We start from the raw sequence: 18,411 nt of genomic DNA, 5'->3' as shown, positions 1-18,411 counted from the left end.
CCTACTTTCATGTTTTAATGTTTTAACATAATGCTATATGAGGCTCTTTCTCAAAGTAGTATTAGATTAATCTATTGAGCTTGAATAATCAGCTGGTAACCGCTATTAAGTTATTTCGCGAATAAGTACAATACTAATTACCTTTTATTAAGTTCACTTGTTATTGATTGATTGATTTTATTCCCAAATTTTGTCCCGGTGAACAATTTTATTTGATTGCAGCATTTAGATTATCACTGTCTTTAAAACGCTGAGTCACTTTACCAAGATTATCTCTTCAGCATTTATATTTTTACTGGTCTGCCATCAAGTAAACAGATTTAAACACTATCGAGGTCATATTGAGAGTTAAATTTATGTTCTAAGCGTAAGCCTATAGAGAAAAAAAAATAGTAGAAAGGCTTGAGCTTCTATCGTTTAGTGAAACGATAACAACGTTTACTCACTTTAAGATGGTATCATGGACGGTATTAGCACGACACTTACGTAAATGTTACCTGTATGAACACTCTCAACTATTCTATTGCTTTGCTTTATAGACTTTTAGGATTGATTTAAAAAATTACTATGCTTTGAATAGCCCTGAGTATAAGCGTGAACTTACACATTTTGAGCAATTATGCGTATACTACATAATAACTCTATTACAATAGTCGAAAAATAAGCGTCCAGTCGCGTTGCTAAACAGTATTGGTATGCCATAAAGATGGTGAAATCTTAACATTTTATAATATATTCAATTCGATTTAGATTAAGTCCATGTTGTTTCGCATTAAGGACAACTCAATTATAACAGTACATTGACCAGAGCTCATATAAAATAGTACATGCGCTGATTAATCAACCCTACATCACAGTAAATTAAGTGAAAGAGTTCGGCAATGAAATCATCAATCATTATAGACGTATAATTTATTCATGATAATTATAATTAATTTATTTTTGACAATATCGTCATTCAATGCCAACTCTCTTCTAGGTCATGTATGAATAGGTACGTAGTATTACTTATTGCGTGCCTAGAGGTTTTTTACCTTTATGAGACTGACATGGTTGATGTGGTAAGTGTAGCCAGGACTATTAAAAGAAGATCTACACTCTTCTTGTAGTCGTCCATGGTCTAGCATACAGTATTCTACGTCTCGCAGAATACATTTCTATTATGATTCAAGATTTTCATATCAGTAAAATATTCAAAAGATGACAGTGATATCATTGGAAGCATCCATTTCTTTTTTCACCGCATGTAATGACATCAATAAAGAGTCCTATAGGATTTAAAGCGTCCATTTAGGAATTTCACGGCTTTGTCCTAAAATGGCCTCTAGTAATAGCACGGACAATACCAAAATGTAGCGGTATTTAAGTATGTTGTCTTACTCCAGTACTGTCTAAAAAGGGACAACCTACTGAACGTGTAAAGGTCCGTTCAAGGCGATTAGCCCAACGTCAGGGATATAAAGCCGTATGCAATTTACGATTTTATCTTTTATCTATACTTCCTTTGATGCTTCTATTCGTATTCGCTGCATTTTCAAGTTTAAAAGGACAGAGAATCGAGTTCATTTAATTGATGAAAATAAACTAATGACATCGACGATAGAATTCATTTTTTGAAACGTTGGTTAAAATGTATCGGTATTTAAGCATGTTGTCTTACTCCAGTACTGTCTAAAAAGGGACAACCTACTGAACATGTAAAGGTCCGTTCAAGGCCCAACGTCAGGGATATAAAGCCGTATGCAATTTACGATTTTATCTTTTATCTATACTTCCTTTGATGCTTCTATTCGTATTCGCTGCATTTTCAAGTTTAAAAGGACAGAGAATCGAGTTCATTTAATTGATGAAAATAAACTAATGACATCGACGATTGAATTCATTTTTTGTACCCCCCTCCCCCCCCTCCCCATTCACAGGCTGATCTCCTGTTTGGTGCATGCGCAATAAAGCGATGTTGATACCCTTGACACAGTACTGTACGCGGTACGGTACTATACACTGTAGACGCACTCTAGAGTACCACTATGGTCGTACTAGACCAGTGTAACGGCGGCTGTCTGGCTGACGCCAAAGAAATCATATTGATTAACAACACTAGATTAAGTGTTGACTATGATTAGACCAGTGCTGACTGACAAGTTTAATATTAGTTTTTCTTGCATTGCATGAAGTAGAAAATTGATCAATATTGATCTATTGGCAATTGATAGAATTTCTAGCAGTGAATAACTTGGAATCTATGTAGTGCTGAGTTAATCTGCTGTGATTTCCCATCCAAAGATTGGCGAAGTGTACAACAATTTCAAGCCAAGCGAATTGGTCTTTTTGCAAAGTGTCGGGAGCCGGCTAGTGACGTCGAAGAAGCTTCCAACAACCCATTTGTCCATTACTGGATTAGGATTGCATCGGTATCCAACAGCATCCCCCAATAGACTGCTCAACATGTGTGGATGTTGTTGAACTGCAGTGGATTTGTAGAGAACGTCAAAAAGATTGCACAGAAGGAGTAAGTAAGAGATCAAAAACGACAGAGAACGAATTGATTGATTTGGATATTACACCTAGCATTAACTCCTTGCACTGACTCTACTGTACCAACTTGGTTGATCCCGGTAAGAAAGAAAGCCATTCAGGTACGGTAGTTGAATCCAATAAGTAAAAGTATGATGCCAATCGTCATATACTGTACATCTGATACAACATCAAGATTTGTTGTTGATAGTGCTGCTTTGTAACCATATTGAATTGATAAAGCGATCCATGACAATACTTGTTCAACGAATAGACATACAAGCATAAACCTTCGACTGATCAAAATATACTTATTCTTAATGGAGTGTAGGATCATGCCGGCCAAAATCAATGTAAAAATAGTCGCTGGTCGCAATTTTCCCGTCATGGATCGGGCGAGCGATTTAGCCGATGCATTTGTTGAGGTACGTATTGCTACAGTGAAAGCGAAGTACATGTCTAACCTTTGCAAAGATTTTTTGAGTGGCATATTAGTAAATACGAAAATATGCTGTGGCATATAAGTAATTTTGCCAATATCAAACTACCACAAATTGTCGACAATCGATCAATTTCAGTTGGAAGCAGTGGGTAGAATGTAGCCTTATTTGCCTAGGCCTAGGTAGAAAGAAGAGGAATAACATGTCTTGTCATCGTTGTATCCTGTATTGTTATACGAGTGGACCGCTTACTTTCAAACCAAATCTTGCCAACTTGTATTCTCTCTGATGCACAATAGTTTTCAAACAATACTGTCGTTGCGCTAGTAGTATTAGGTGTGATCGAAAATGGCCAATTCCCAAAATTACGACCAACCCCTGAAAAGACGAGTAGTAGCTAGTAGCCTAGTACCATACACAATAACGTCCTGCTCATGACAATGCCTGCATTTCCCCTTTATTCCATATTTGCACAATTCTGCCACCATCGTCAATACAATCCTATTAAATTTAATCCAGTCTTGCGACATGCTTAGAAAGTGATACACAAACTACTCTCTAGCTTTGGACAACTTTGTTCAATCTAGTCTTGGTGTATTTCAATTTTGGGATCAAGTACTAAAATAAAGTAGATAAACAATACGTATTAGTGTTAATTCATTTCTGAATGCATTGTACTGTACTACGGAAGAAATGCACATGAAACTCTATCCTTTTAAACCCTACTTTTTCATATATCCTGAATACGAATTTTCTTTCATCAACATACAAGAGTTACCGTTATAAATTCTATCGCAAATGACTCCGATACCTTATTCAATTGATGAATCAGTTGCATATCTGTCATCTCGTTAACTTATCCATTCATACTTGGGGAATGTCGTTCGATATGGGTACATTGATGGTATTCATTTTTGTCGCTGAAATACTTACAAAAATTCGTGATATTAAATAATATGATAATTCTATTACCTTTGCTCAAATACTATGGCATATAACGTTTTATGTTTCATGTGATGAAAAGTATACGCCAGGAACTAAGTGCAATCCTTCATTTTTACGGTTAATTCAATATACCTCTGGTAACATTAACACTTTTCTATTTGTTACCTTACTTGTACAGGTCAAGTTTGGTAGTAATACTTACAAAACTGATGTTTGTAAGCGTACACTTAATCCTTCTTGGAAATGCGACTGGTTTCGCTTTGAGGTCAGTGGCCACTAGATAACTGTAACTTTTACTGTAGATCTACAGATAACGGCCATTTCTAATCAACTGTACCGTATACGGAATCACAAAAAAATCTTTAATAAAGGATAGACTACTAGTAGATGTACTTAGTATAGATTGTGATATGTAAGTAACTTTGATATATAAATGTAGGATTATATGTGTCAATTTCTAACTAGCATTATACCTATTATATAGGCTGATGATGAAGAAGTACAAGACAGATGCTTGGAAATAAAGTAAGCAACTTCCCGGCATTAATTGCGTATTTTCTATCTTGGCTATTATATGAGTATACAAAATAGTTTTAGTTTATAGATCATTTTAGGTGATGTTCGCTTTCGGCTGAATTTAAACTTCCAAGTTTTATTTTCTACTGTTAATTAAAGAAAATTAATGAGTTGCTTTGAAACAATTTGAAAGGGTTCTAGATCATGATACGTATACCGCCCACGATGCTATTGGAATGGTAATAAGTAAATTAAATACCTTTGCAAATACAACATAAACTCTTTGAAATTTGTTTAAATGAATATAATTCCAAATAAATTTATACTATATTGCACTAAAATGATCTCCTAATGAGCAATCTCCAACGTACACTTATACAGTCAATTCATCATTACGAGTGTGTATATATATATATATATATATATATATATACCGTTCGTACTGTAGTTGTGTTTAATGGATCGATTTCGGTTATTACATGACTTAATATAACTGGCTTTATTAACTTGTTATACTGCGCTTAAATTGACGTTTGTCTTGATCTTAGATTATACATAATGTGCAATATGTATAAATGAATGAGAGGCAATAATTAAAAGCTATCGTTTTACTCCATAATGCGCTCATCAAGATCATATTATTATAACAATTTATCAAATCAAAGGTTTATGTCTGCCTTACTCCGCTATTGCAAAGGAGTTCTTCCCAACAACTATCGGGTTGGTTTCCGGTTTATGACACGCTAAGAGGTAATACGAAACTTTCTTGTCATTAGATCTCGAATAATAATAGTTTTTTAAATTAAAATTGTTCTGGCATAACCGATACAACCATACAGGTGTCCGCGGTGAGCTGAACATTATAGTCACGGTAGAATTATTTCGTGATTTTAATAAATTTAAAGAATCCTCTTGTGGTGTGAAAATGTTCTCCTGTAAGTACAGTATAAATGTTTAATGATTCTGCCATCAAAGTAGATTTGGTAGAGCAACATGGTTAATGGCTTAATGGTATACATTGAACTACAGTTTAAAATCTTAATAACAAATAATTTAAAATTTTATTATGTCCAACATTTAGCCACTGAAATACCTCATGGCTACCAAATCACAAATATTCTAGGATTGGTTGAAGAATTAGTAGTAAACAATGATCCTGAATACGAGGTATATGTGTTAAATAAAATAGTAACTCTCTGGAGTATATGCTGACTATGGTAAATGATTTTGATCTTTATTGTATTAGTGGCGCGATAAAATCAGAAGCTCAAGAACTTCCAATCAAGCCCGGCAACGTCTTTTGCAACGACTTTCAGGTATGACTAGATGCTTGCTACTGTATATCAGAGCCGTAATATTTACAATAGCATAGCGATGCCAATGACGAATGCTCTCGACGATTTAGGTGAAGTACAACGAAAAACTGGGAATAAGGTTATTGAACTAAATGGAAATGCTGTCTTGGGGTAACTATGATGCAGTGTTATTGCTTTGCGTGACATATGGCAATACAGCTATTCTAGCTGCACTGGCTATAATTCTTTCCTATACTTGAAATGCATTATAAATAAATAGGTATAGACAATGCATTGACGTTGAAGGTGAATCCGGCATTGTGGTACGAGGTATTGGCACAGCAGCTGTAATTAGAAAACTTAGTATTGTATCATCGCCACATTTATCTACTACTCACTCACGAATTACTAACATTGATGACCAAACCATTGGTAGTCCTGACAGAATTGAAAGGTACTGTATGTGTTGCCTTGATTAGACAAAATCTAGACAAAGATTTTACGATTATGGATCGCGTAGCTCCACCTGAATATATTAAATGACTAAAATCCTTTTCCGATAGACCAAAAAAAGCCTTTAAAGACAAGATTATTCAAGAAGTTAGTTCGTCTCCAATCGATATCGACCTTCATAATCAAATTCAATCGAAAGCACCCTCGACACCAGTAAAAAATCGTTGTATCAGTGTAGGAAAAGATGGCAATTTATTGATACATGCATCATCAACATCTTCCTCGGATGGAATTCCATCAGGACCTAGCGGTAATTTTAGTACAGACAATAGCTTAAGTCTTTCATTGATGGCATCTAAGTACATCTTTTAATTATTAACATTGGATACAAATATGCTACTTTTTAGTGAATCCAATCGTACCAACATGGCAACCACCATCGGGTTTCGATACGACCGTAAGATATTCTAACCTAACTGCATCTAAACTTTAGAACTTCAAATTAATTAGTGTAGTGATCTTTCAAAGCAACCTGTGAATGCTTAAATTTTGAGATATATTTTTCTATCAAAATACATAGGAATTTAAATTCTTTACTATCTCGTCGTTTCCTGCTGGATTTCTGAAATCTGTTGGTGGGATTGTATCAGCTAGATCAGTTAAGCTGCTAGATAAAATCGATAATCCCGGTAAGGAACCATTTGTATCGTTATTGCAAAGAAATGTTAAGCATAACACGTGCTCAACTATGATCTTCTTACACTGCAAAAGATGAATCGGAAGTACGGGATTCGTGGTGGCGCGAACTACGATTGGAAATTCAATCTCATGCAAAATTGCTTGAATGTGATTGTGTGGCCGGCTACTCTGAAAGCTTGTCGATATGGTTCTTATCTTAACTATGCTTTGCCTAGTACCTTTATAACATCGCCCTAAATTAACTGCCTTTTTAAACTTTATTTCTCATATCAGTGATGATTTATGCCTTCTGTCTGCTATTGGAACGGCTGTAAACGTATCAGCGCAAGGTAACAACATGTTATCTGTTTTCCGCTAGCATTATTCCCAATATTGTGATTCCTCGTACGACTTACCATAACATGTCTACTTAATACTAGTTACCAATGCTTTTCGCAATGACGCCTCTTCTAAAAGTACCGATTTGGGGTCAGTTTGAACCGTTATCTGTAAAGATATTTATTCGTATCGTCGACTTCTCTAATTATGAAACTATAAATAGGGAAGAACCTCATAATTCTGGTTGTGGAATTTACCATATTCCTTATCAAGAAAATGAATTGCCTTTACCCACAAAAATTAACTTATGTAATTTTTGCAGGTAAAAGTCCATAATCTAGTTTTAGAGGATATTTGCTCATATCAACCGGAACAAGACTATCGAAAATTGTTTTTGATGAATTAATTATTCGAGTTTAATTTTTGGCATTTGCTCTTGATTTGCTATTTGCAGTCGAGGAAGGGTCCCAGACGTACTGTTTAATACTATTGAAACACCTCCTGAATTTGCTATACGTGGACGAGGATGCTATATACAAGCTAGGTAGGAAAATAATAAATCACCACTCTGTTCTGAGAACTTTAACGAATGAAACTGCTGACATTTAATTCTTCATCTTTAAATCTTATGTAATCGTTTTTGATTCGATTACCTTCTAATGAATGGATATCTAGAGTCATTCGCAGTACAAGAAAGGCTCAAAAGGAATCTCATGCTTATATTGTCAATGAGGTATTTTGTGATTTAGAATTTGTAATTGTTCATATATTGAATTTTCCAATATGGCATTAATGCAATAGAAACTGCCATTCCTTGTGTATGAATTGCACCAGCAACTCTTGAGTAAATTGAAGGTACTCCAGATGGATTATACTATTGCATATAAAGCTCCAATTACGTAATATCCCTTTCTCACTTGATGTATACCCAGATAAAAGGAATGAATAGTTTATTTGGTCTACAAATCAATGTTTCCATAGGTGATACGGCAATGGCTGCTGTAGCGGTAAATATTTCATATCTGTAATGTACTGTACCAATGCATATAGTTGGGTGTATTGTATATGTAACATATCTAAACTGAAATTATTCACAGACCGCAACAGCCGTTTATTTGACGGCTTTACCGTCCCCTGATACGCCAGATTTTATTAATAATGCAGAGACAAGTGTAAGTAATAATAGCGATCTGCTCTATGTATCATGTTCACAGCAAATAATGGATAGTCCAAAATTAAAATACTTGTAAACATTAATAGGGATCCGATGTGCACGCAACTTCATTAAAAATCATTCAGCAGCAGTTACGGGAAACGTTAGCAACCAATACTCAACTGTACGGTTTGCAAGAAGAAAATACCGACAGAAATACTGCATCTCCAACCGACGAAGTCAGAACTCCAACTGATGTTGTCAATCCCACCATACGAGATCCAGGCCGACATCGAAGAACCGAAAGCAAAGGAGGATTAACAGAAATGAAAATTGCTGAAGATAGTCCGGTTAAACAGTTAGCTTATTTACAGGTATAAAGTCTCTGTAATTGATATTCGATTAATCAATTTTTGAATAGCATTATTTTGACATAGTTGTTACCGCACTTTCTTATTATAGGTTGATGACTTGTCTACTGAAACGCTATCGGTACTCCTAGACGAGCAATTACCAAAGGGTTCGTAATTAAGACTCTATATCTAAGTTATTTACGATTACTCGTATACTAAAGTCATGTGTAAACCACGTTCCGATATTACGACTTTAAATAGGTTTATACCAATGTAATACTGACTGCCTTCCTGGGATCAGATATTTATCGAGCACTTTTCAAGTAAGTTTCGTTGTTAATGCGTATTGTTATCATAAGAATTTATGATTATCGTATACATTTTAAAAAAGTATGCTTGTTTAGACTATGACTGGAGTACAGTATATTTCAATTCCATCCTCTAACGCACATCTATCCGACTTTTGTAAACAAGCGAACCAGGTAATAAATCTTTGGTATGATCACTAGTTATATACGTATTATTGTTATTGGTGTTAATATTATGCGGTTATGTTTCAGTACCTTCATTTTAAAGCACGAAAGCAATTACCTTGTTGTTTATGCGGCATAAATCATACACTTAGATTAAATGGCGATGAAATCGAGGTAATTGGTTATCTGTTGATCTACATTTATTTTGTAGTGCTATACTTATACATAAGTCTTGCTACAACTGTATATTGTGCTAGCTATACACGGTTGCAACATTGCTCAAGCTTGAAAGAAAGATAAGTTTCGGAAGCTCCGATAACGCTGTTATTGGTAAGTTTATTTTTACGAGTTTTCTTTGAAACAATATTTAGATATTAACTATGTGGATATTACAATTACTATAGAAGGAAATGTTACGGTACAAGCTGATGGCAGCCATACGAATATGATCTTCCAATTTGAAGATATGAATGAGCAAGTTCAGCCGCATCCAAAGATTAAAAAAGAATATAAGGTGAAAATTGTGACTAATATCTCAATGCAATTCTTGTAAAGGATGGAGTATTTGAAATGATTTTCTCCTAATTTATGTGCGTGGCAGCCTACATCTGTATTAGTAACTACGACATCACAGATTCCATCCGGTCGAGTAGATTGTTACCTTGGATATTTTAATATGTCATTCATTCGTGAAAGTACCTCGATTAGAGAGGTAGGTCTTTTCTTTGTATTCTTATAGTGATAATTTTTGCTGTTTCTGTAATTATTTTAAATAATCTGTAACAAAAGTATTATCTTTTTTAGTTTGGTGATAAAGCTGGCTTTATTTACCGAGCACTAACTGAAGTTCATGCCATCATACGAGCTTACACGCGCGCTATCGGTGGTAATGCCTTTTTATCTTACCGTTTAAATGAATTATTCATCGAAGACAATACTCACCGGAATCAGGTTGAATAGCTATCGAATACGAATTGTCAAATTGTTTTATGATATCTATAGTGCAGCATTAATCTCTAAATTTTCACTTGAAAAAATTACCGTCTTACCTTTATCTCTAACGGTTATTGAATTTATTACCTAATTAATAGGGTCAGTGCTTAATTAATATTAGTGGCGATGTAGCTGAAGTGACTGTATATGAAGATTCGACTTCATCAGTACGAAGATCTACTAGTTACCTTAATAGCATGAAACGATCTACAGAGACACTCTGCTGATGTCAACGATAATACTCTTATGGTCCAAGATTACAGAAACCAAGAGTGCAGACATTAGCATATGTAATTAACAAAATTCTTCTGTACAGAATATTTGACCATTAATTTAATAATAACACGCTAATTCCACTGCTTCAAGTACAGAAATTTCTATTTTGTAATATCTATTTAATAACGTATACATACAGCCGCAGTCTTGCTACTACAAATATATAAAAAATCTAGGCTAAAATAATTCGAAATTCTAAGATTTTATTGTTTAAGCGTAGCAATACAATTTTATTAAGAAAAATTTCGATTTCGTACATGATGCTTGGGACACTATATCAGATATATAGATATCGTACTTATGTTGATACATATACATATAGAGAGAGAGAGAGATAGATAGATAAATACTTAATTTTACAGTAATCATTCAAGTTATGTTGAAAGTATTCAGTAGCCGATACAGTACAGTACTATTTAGGTCAAAGACTACCGTCTAGTCGATTACTTATCTCGTATTTACCAGCGAAGATTGCAAATCCGGTACTAATGTAGTACGTAATTACTGTATCTAAAATCGGCATATCTTTTATTTATGGAATATTATATGTAACTTTCTTTAGTATATAAATCACATTTTTAAAATAAACTGATCATATACTAATCGTACAATTCTACGCACTTATATAAAAGTAAACCACTGTTTGTGCGACATACGGAAATTAAAATATGGTCAAGTATCTGCGACAAGACCTACATAATTACAATTATCTGATTTTTATATATCTCGAATAATTTTATAAAATAATCCACTGTACGGATATATTTTAAGACTACTATTCCATTAACTAGTTATTGTACTGTACGTATATTATTATCATACAAAATTATAAAACAAGTACATTAAATCAAAATTAATTCACAGTCACTAATTGGGCACGGCGTTGTCAGAGCCCGATGCACCAGGAGCTACACAGTAGGATTGATATTTTCTCGACAAATTGGACACGAATTGTGTTGCTACAAGTTAAAAATAAGTATCATTGACTATTAACTATAAAATAAACACATTTTCATAATATCGGATAAATCATGTATAATAAGCTACAAAATTATTCCCGTCGCTCACCCGCAGCCATTTATCAACACAACGTGCATGAAAACCATGAGAACAAGGTAATTCCCGAATCTTTTCTCGTTTCTTATAATCATCCATGCATATTGCACAGCTAGAGTGTATTAGTATTGGATGAAATGGGAGAAGAAATTGATCGTTAGTACATGAAGGTATATACTACACTTCAATTCGACTAAGATAGACAGTAAAGTATAAACAAGTGTCTACTTACGTAGTATCAGATGTTGCATCGTTATCAGCCTTTCCATCAAATCTACGAGATGATAAATTATCTATGCCTATATATTTTTGACAGACAAAAACATATACCATTAACATTACCTAACTTAAATATAATATATGTACTTTCCAGTTTTTACAATATATTTCTACTCGTTATCATAGTTGCATAACTTGCTATATACAATATTAAAACATTTCAAGTTACTTACTGCGCTTTTCAAGGCCACCTCTTCTATTATTATTGTTGAAATGTGGAGCATCTAAGCCGACAGTGATCTAAGTAATCACGTCCAAATTGAAAATAAAAAAGGCAAAAAATGATTATATTGTTAGCTTATTCAAATATTTCATTATTAATTACAACTTTATTAAAATAAGCACCATACTCGAAAAGGACTCGGAATACCAAGTGGTAGGATGCGGAAAACATGCGAAACATGCGAAACATACGGTGGTGTAAATGATGGTGGATTGCCTAAATTTAACGGTGAAGTAGCTGGCATACGTGACGACTCAGATTGCGTCCAGCCGAAGGAATTTCCACTATTTACTTCACTATTAGACGATGAAGATGGAACATCACTGACAGTGCTATTATCATCCGAGTTTAATAAGAACCTACGAAGGAAACGCTGTAATCGACAATGATATGTTATAGTTAAGGTTTAGTTTAATCATTCGCTTTTGGCAATCAATCTATTGTAATAATGAAAAGATGACACGTTTAAGTTAGAAGTAGCATTGATTAAATATAGAAAATTATAGAAATGATTATACAAGTAATATCATTTATTAAATAATTCTAAAACATTTCAACTAATGGCATAACGTAACTCTTTATCAATTACTCAATCAATCAATCGATCGATCAGACTTACATCAGAAATTGTTGAATTGACACGTCTGGTAAAAACGACATCTTCATCGTCAGCATTATCCTGTAAAAGTTGTTGCAACTATTAGTAAATTTAGAAAATTCCTTGACAATATGCAAATTATATTTTATATACAGATAAGTTAGGTAAGCATTCTTGATCATATCTTACTGAAAAAATATCAGGATTTTCAACAGTAGTAGTAGTATGTTGTAATGGCACTGGCGGTGATGATGGTAACGTCGGTAATGAGATCACCTCAATTTCTTCTTCTTGACGATGATGTTGCGATGGCGGACTCTATAAATTCACATTACAAAAATATCATTTCAATGAGCAATTGCCAAATTATTATTAACAACCAATAATTACGGGATAGATATAATTTTCATCATTATATCTGTTAATTTTTTATTGATCCAATTCCATATTCAATTGGGATAAGACAGATTTATGCAGAATAATGTATCGGGGTATACATGAAAACTGACCTCGCATAAATCAATCACAGTGGGGATATTAGCCATTGGATTGGTATTGTTGTTATTATTTCTAGCTTCATCATCACTTCCATCATCATCTAGCACGATTACTGCTACTGATCTTTGGTGGTTATTCGATGCTGTAGAAGCTGATGCATTACTGCTTGTAGATAGATTGTTCGACCGTCGAATACGTTTAGGTGATGGTTCCATTTGTCGATCTGCATTATATTCGGCATTACGACCGTTTGAATGCATTTTACATCTTTCAACATTAGTACCACATTCATAATTACTGCTAGTGGAAGGTATCGGAAGATTGAATAAATCATCATTTTGTTCATTATAGAATTCGCTAGCTACATCGCACAAGACATCCAAACTATGCGATTCAGAAGCCACATCTAATGTCGGCTTGACTCGAGGACTGCATCGTTTAATGTCAGAGGGAAAAAAATAAGATGTAAAACATTAGAAATTGATGTCAATAGTACAATCATGGCTTGTCCTAATTGTACTGTTGGGATAAGGTAATGAACGCTTTTAAGAGTATTTCTCTATACGGTGATGCAAAATAACGCAAAATATAATCATTTTCTTACTACCCTATCTACAATATATCAGTGAAATACTCTTAATTGAACGAACGGCTATCACTTACTGGGATATTGTCGACGTGGAAAAAGTATCAAATGTGGGCATATTTGAAACTGCACTCAAATTACCGCTACTACTAGCAGAATTGGAGGCAAGAGACCTATCTTGTGATGGATGAGAAAAATGACTAGATTGAAAATTGGGATTAAAGTTACGTGATGTAGTAGGCGATTTCATGTTGCCACGAGTTCTGGAAGTAGTTGATTCCCTGCTATAGCGGCGCTGAGATTGATGGGATGGTGATGAATTACAATATGAAGATCGCATTCGAGGGAAAGAATCATTGAACGCGTTGATTGAAGATGTAAAATTACCCATAGTTGACATTAAAAATGGATTATTAAAAGTGGCTTCAGGATCCATGATAGAATTATCACCAACATGTGCATGATCCAAATTCTCACTGTTATTCATTAAATTGGCTGAAATTTCACGTGCAGGCGACCATAACGATGCTTGGGATGTAGGAAGATTGGATGAAGCCATTTCTATATTATTAGTATTGCTGGACAAATAAGAGCGACCGTATGTTTGATTGTGAATGTGAGGATTTACTTGATTGACTACAAATGGGGATGATTGATCATTGCTTAAATGATGTGTGCCACTGCCATTGGCGTTCTTGCGGTCGGTTTTGAAATTGATAGCTTGGTTATCATGATGGGAAATGTTATTTCTTGCACGATTGTCTACATTATAATTAGTGCAACCTACGTGTTGGCTATAAGTTGAGAGATTAGCAATCCTGTGTTGAGATGGAGCAGTTGGGCATAGTTGATCGGTGTACCTTGGAAAATGATTGTTAGTATGAGGCGGATAATTGGTCGTTTTTTGATGTAGACTATGAGTATTGCTGCTTGTCCTATCAGAATTAATCATTAACATAGGAGATGTACTATTAGTGTTGCTTGTTGTAGCGGTAGACTGGTTAGAATTACTGGTTAATCTCGCTTGTTGTGTTGAAGTAGTGGAAAGTGGCAACATTGGTGATGTTGTACGATCAGTTTGCCTATCGGACTGATAGAGTAGATCAGACAGAATTCCATTATAATCAAGACTGTCCGAATGATTGTCTACGGAAGTATTGCCACAGCCATCAACGCTTCGTCTGAATGTGCTGTTATCGTCGTACGCCATGGTTAACTTGATTGAAATTTGATTTTGTGGATCTAAAATATAAGAAATTAAAAAAAATGTCCATGAGATCAGTCGTTCAAAGTCGAATTGGATTCTTCTACTAGCAGTAAGTTAATGTCAAGACGAACAATTACGATGAGGATGGCGATGTGAATCATGTGATGGTCAAATTGGAAATGCCTTCAAGGCGTTGGCAACAACTATTTATATGCTCTCGGAGCAGTCATGGACGTTCACTTTGGGCTCCAATTGATTGTCACCATTCTAGAGTCCATGATTGATTTCAAAGCCACATGGTATTGCAGTGGCATATATGTTCGTCAACACGTGGAATAAAGTGGATCACTTTCAAGTGAACCACTTAATATAGTTGTTGTTCCATCTTATGTTACCGTATACAATGTATGTTCATGCAGAATTGGAAGATATCCTGTATGCTGGCCAACGGAAATGGAGTTGGGTTAGGATAACATGTTGACTGATTGTACTCTCCATTTACAGGCGGCAATACCCAATGATTTTCACTTGAAATTCATGACTGTCCACATGTCGATAAAATTGTTGAGCAATTTGTCAGTGGATGCAATGCAAGTTGAACAAGTATTGAAAAGTTGTTGACAGAGTAATGATGTTTGATTGCTATTGAATCACAAGTGTATTTGGGTATTTGATGGATGTTCTATGCACAGTAGGATATTTGCAAATCCTTTCCATTTTATGGCAGTCACCGAATAAGGAGAGATAGCCGTAAGGTCGAAATGGATTCTCTGTTACTTACGGATGGATGACTGTTGTAGGAGTTTTATGGATCATGCTAAGCATTACACTATCAAGATGATGAGTTGTTTTTAACAGCAGGCCAATGGTTGGTATAGAATGATTTATGTACAACCACTGGTTAAAAGGTTAGTCGAGAGTCATTTTGAAAATAAGATTTTATGTAATCCTATGTACAGTAGAATTCTACGCGTTGATGGATCAAAGGTAAGTATCCAAAAAAAAAAAAGAAATGATATCCATTTCACCCTTTTGAATGATCTATCGTATCATCACTCGCTAAAAGTGGATATAAATCATCCATTTCAATTAGATATGCTATCACGACTAGCGATCAGATGGATACTGGCTGTATAGACCACTGTTAGAAATGTTATGCTGTGTAATAATTGCTTCCAATTTCAATTTTTAAATTGTATCGTCATTTGGAGGCGCATTTCACTACAATTCTGAAAGAGGATTGAAAATTTGCAAACGTCTATTCTCCACATATTGTGAGGGTTACTTTATACTGGTATGATGATACGACAGAGAAATAGTATCATCATTATTATGATTAGGCATGGAATGAGAGTAAACTTACTACAAACTGCCATTGCAATCATTGCACTGCGTGCTTGCTGTCATTAACCATAGGGAGTCTAACAATCAAAGTCAATGTTGGGAGAAAATTAGCATGCAAAGCTTACATTTGAATCCATTCATCTTTTGACTGGATAGTCATCACTTTCCAGTCAATCTCATCAAGTAATTGCGTATGGGAAATTCATCAATTGGATTAATTAATACGATTGGCATTTGATGCATCGCTTAATCATGTATATTATACTATCACACCATGTTGTCGTTTGTCAGTGTATCTTATGCTAGATGATTTGGTGAAATAATTCGTTTCCAAATAGTTGGATGATTGCTCACCATTTTGAATGGTGAGCAACATGGTTGGATGTCGTAGCGGGTGATTAAGTACAGCTACATTGACTACTGCTAAAATGAACAAGTCATGAATCGAATTCAAATAGTGCACTACGGCAATTCATGATAACTACAGTAGTGAACATTGAGCATTTTAGCATCTGATCCATAAGCAGGAATGATTCTATCCACCTTTTTTTTTTGGGGGGGGGGGGAATGTCAATTTATTATCGTGACTCAAGGCATGAGAAATAGTGTAAGTCATCATTCTTGTTCCTTTTGCATGGTTTTCTCACTCTGACAATATGTTCAGTCCAGTAGTCCAGGGGGTTTGCAACTACTTGGCAACATTGAAGATGATAGTGAACATTTTTTAGAGGTCAATTTATTATCGTGACTCAAGGCGAGAGAAATGGTGTAAGTCATCATTCTTGTTCCTTTTGCATGGTTTTCTCACTCTGACAATATGTTCAGTCCAGTAGTCCAGGGGGTTTGCAACTACTTGGCAACAGTAAAGATGATAGTGGACATTTTTTGATTTCCATGTCGCCTCTCCTACTCTACCCAATGATTACGATCCAAGATACAAACTACGTATTTCATCATTTCCATGATGGTGATTGTACTTTAAGTAGGTTTCGTCCATACTTGATGTCTACGTAGGCAGACGGCCGAATGAATTTCCAGTATCGCCATGGCTTTGTGTTGTTTAGACTTTGCCAAGTGGCAAAAATGGCATCTAGTTTGGATGGTGTAAGCTAACTATAACAGGAAGGAGAATGTAGGGTGTACCAAATGCTATCATGACACGATATTTTCAATGGATTTCTCCTACAGTCATTTTGTTTTTGCCATCAAGTAGCATCCTCCTTTTACTATTCGTCTACAGTTTAGAATAATTGTAACCATAATAAATAATAGTCAATAGCATGGCGTAGTAATAACAATGATGGTCGAGTAGGACTGTGTGTTAACAATATTGGAAAATAGGCATGATGATGTTGATGAGTCCAATCCGATGGCACAAGCAGTCTAAACTAGTATCAACCCTATCGACGATGATTACTAATTTATAATCACCCTGTGTTAGCCCCCTAAAGGAAATGGTCTATTTATTGAAATTGGGCAAATGTATTTTCGAAGCGTTTATGGAATGCGATGGAAGGTGGCAACGATCAGTACAACGGTAGTCTTTCAAGCAGTTGTCTGTGTTTGGATGCAATTGGTTTATGGCTATTTTGCTCGCTCCTGCTTGTACGATAATCGCTTAACTTGGATGTTCTCCTTTCTGACTTGAAGTCGTCCCATCGGATTTCCATCCATCCTTATGATGTCGTTTTGAATTGGCCTAGTAACGCCGCCTTTGGAAGATTGCTGTTATGCATTGGCAATATCAATTGAATGTGTTGACTGCTTTGATTGCCATTTCTATCGACATGGATGATTGGGATAGCGTATAGAAAATAGCAATAGGACTAGAAAATGAGAGTAGTGTGATGATGACCATGGGCAATAAGGGAACAATGTTGGAATGGTGATGGAATGGAAGAGTCGTTGTGTACGGTGTTGGGAAAAAGGCGATGAAAAAGATGGAGAACGCTACGGCTACAACAGTATGGCCATGATGAGAAAAGAAACATAACTTACTAGACTATCATCGCATTTTGTATTGATCCTCAACAACATGGATTGTTGGTAAACAATCCATGGCTATACTTATGTGGATGGAAATGATCGTCTCGTCCTTCATTTTGGACTGCAAGCTTTCCTCATTTTCAAATCAATGAAAACTACCATCACCGACCATGGTAATGACGTTAGCAATGGATTGAATGACCTTG

The 18,411-nt window shown here is 35.1% G+C and overlaps 2 protein-coding genes across 2 annotated transcripts; one reads left to right on the top strand and one right to left on the bottom strand.

Annotated features, from left to right (window-relative positions):
* Positions 1 to 1,049: 1,049 nt before the first annotated feature.
* TRIADDRAFT_51628 (uncharacterized protein) lies at positions 1,050 to 10,379 on the top strand (the record flags this gene model as incomplete). Its single annotated transcript, XM_002108546.1, has 30 exons — positions 1,050 to 1,061; positions 2,402 to 2,509; positions 2,841 to 2,939; positions 4,078 to 4,164; positions 4,384 to 4,424; positions 4,609 to 4,654; positions 5,081 to 5,165; positions 5,255 to 5,350; positions 5,497 to 5,582; positions 5,662 to 5,731; positions 5,821 to 5,881; positions 5,991 to 6,164; positions 6,274 to 6,473; positions 6,571 to 6,620; positions 6,744 to 6,852; positions 6,935 to 7,049; positions 7,404 to 7,502; positions 7,635 to 7,724; positions 7,856 to 7,913; positions 8,113 to 8,187; positions 8,278 to 8,352; positions 8,441 to 8,707; positions 8,796 to 8,853; positions 8,948 to 9,009; positions 9,247 to 9,333; positions 9,417 to 9,489; positions 9,564 to 9,673; positions 9,761 to 9,871; positions 9,964 to 10,110; positions 10,251 to 10,379. The coding sequence occupies 30 exons, from the start codon at positions 1,050 to 1,052 to the stop codon at positions 10,377 to 10,379; spliced, it is 2,880 nt and encodes a 959-aa protein (XP_002108582.1).
* Positions 10,380 to 11,336: 957 nt separating this feature from the next.
* On the bottom strand, positions 11,337 to 11,595 carry TRIADDRAFT_18741 (uncharacterized protein; the record flags this gene model as incomplete). Its single annotated transcript, XM_002107736.1, has 2 exons — positions 11,337 to 11,387; positions 11,497 to 11,595. Coding segments are annotated over 2 exons (150 nt in total), but the record flags the coding sequence as incomplete, so codon positions are not given.
* Positions 11,596 to 18,411: the final 6,816 nt, after the last annotated feature.

The sequence above is a fragment of the Trichoplax adhaerens genome, genomic scaffold (genome assembly GCF_000150275.1).
Source record: "Trichoplax adhaerens TRIADscaffold_1 genomic scaffold, whole genome shotgun sequence".
Lineage (NCBI taxonomy): Eukaryota > Metazoa > Placozoa > Uniplacotomia > Trichoplacea > Trichoplacidae > Trichoplax > Trichoplax adhaerens.
This window is presented reverse-complemented; position numbering and strand designations above follow the sequence as displayed.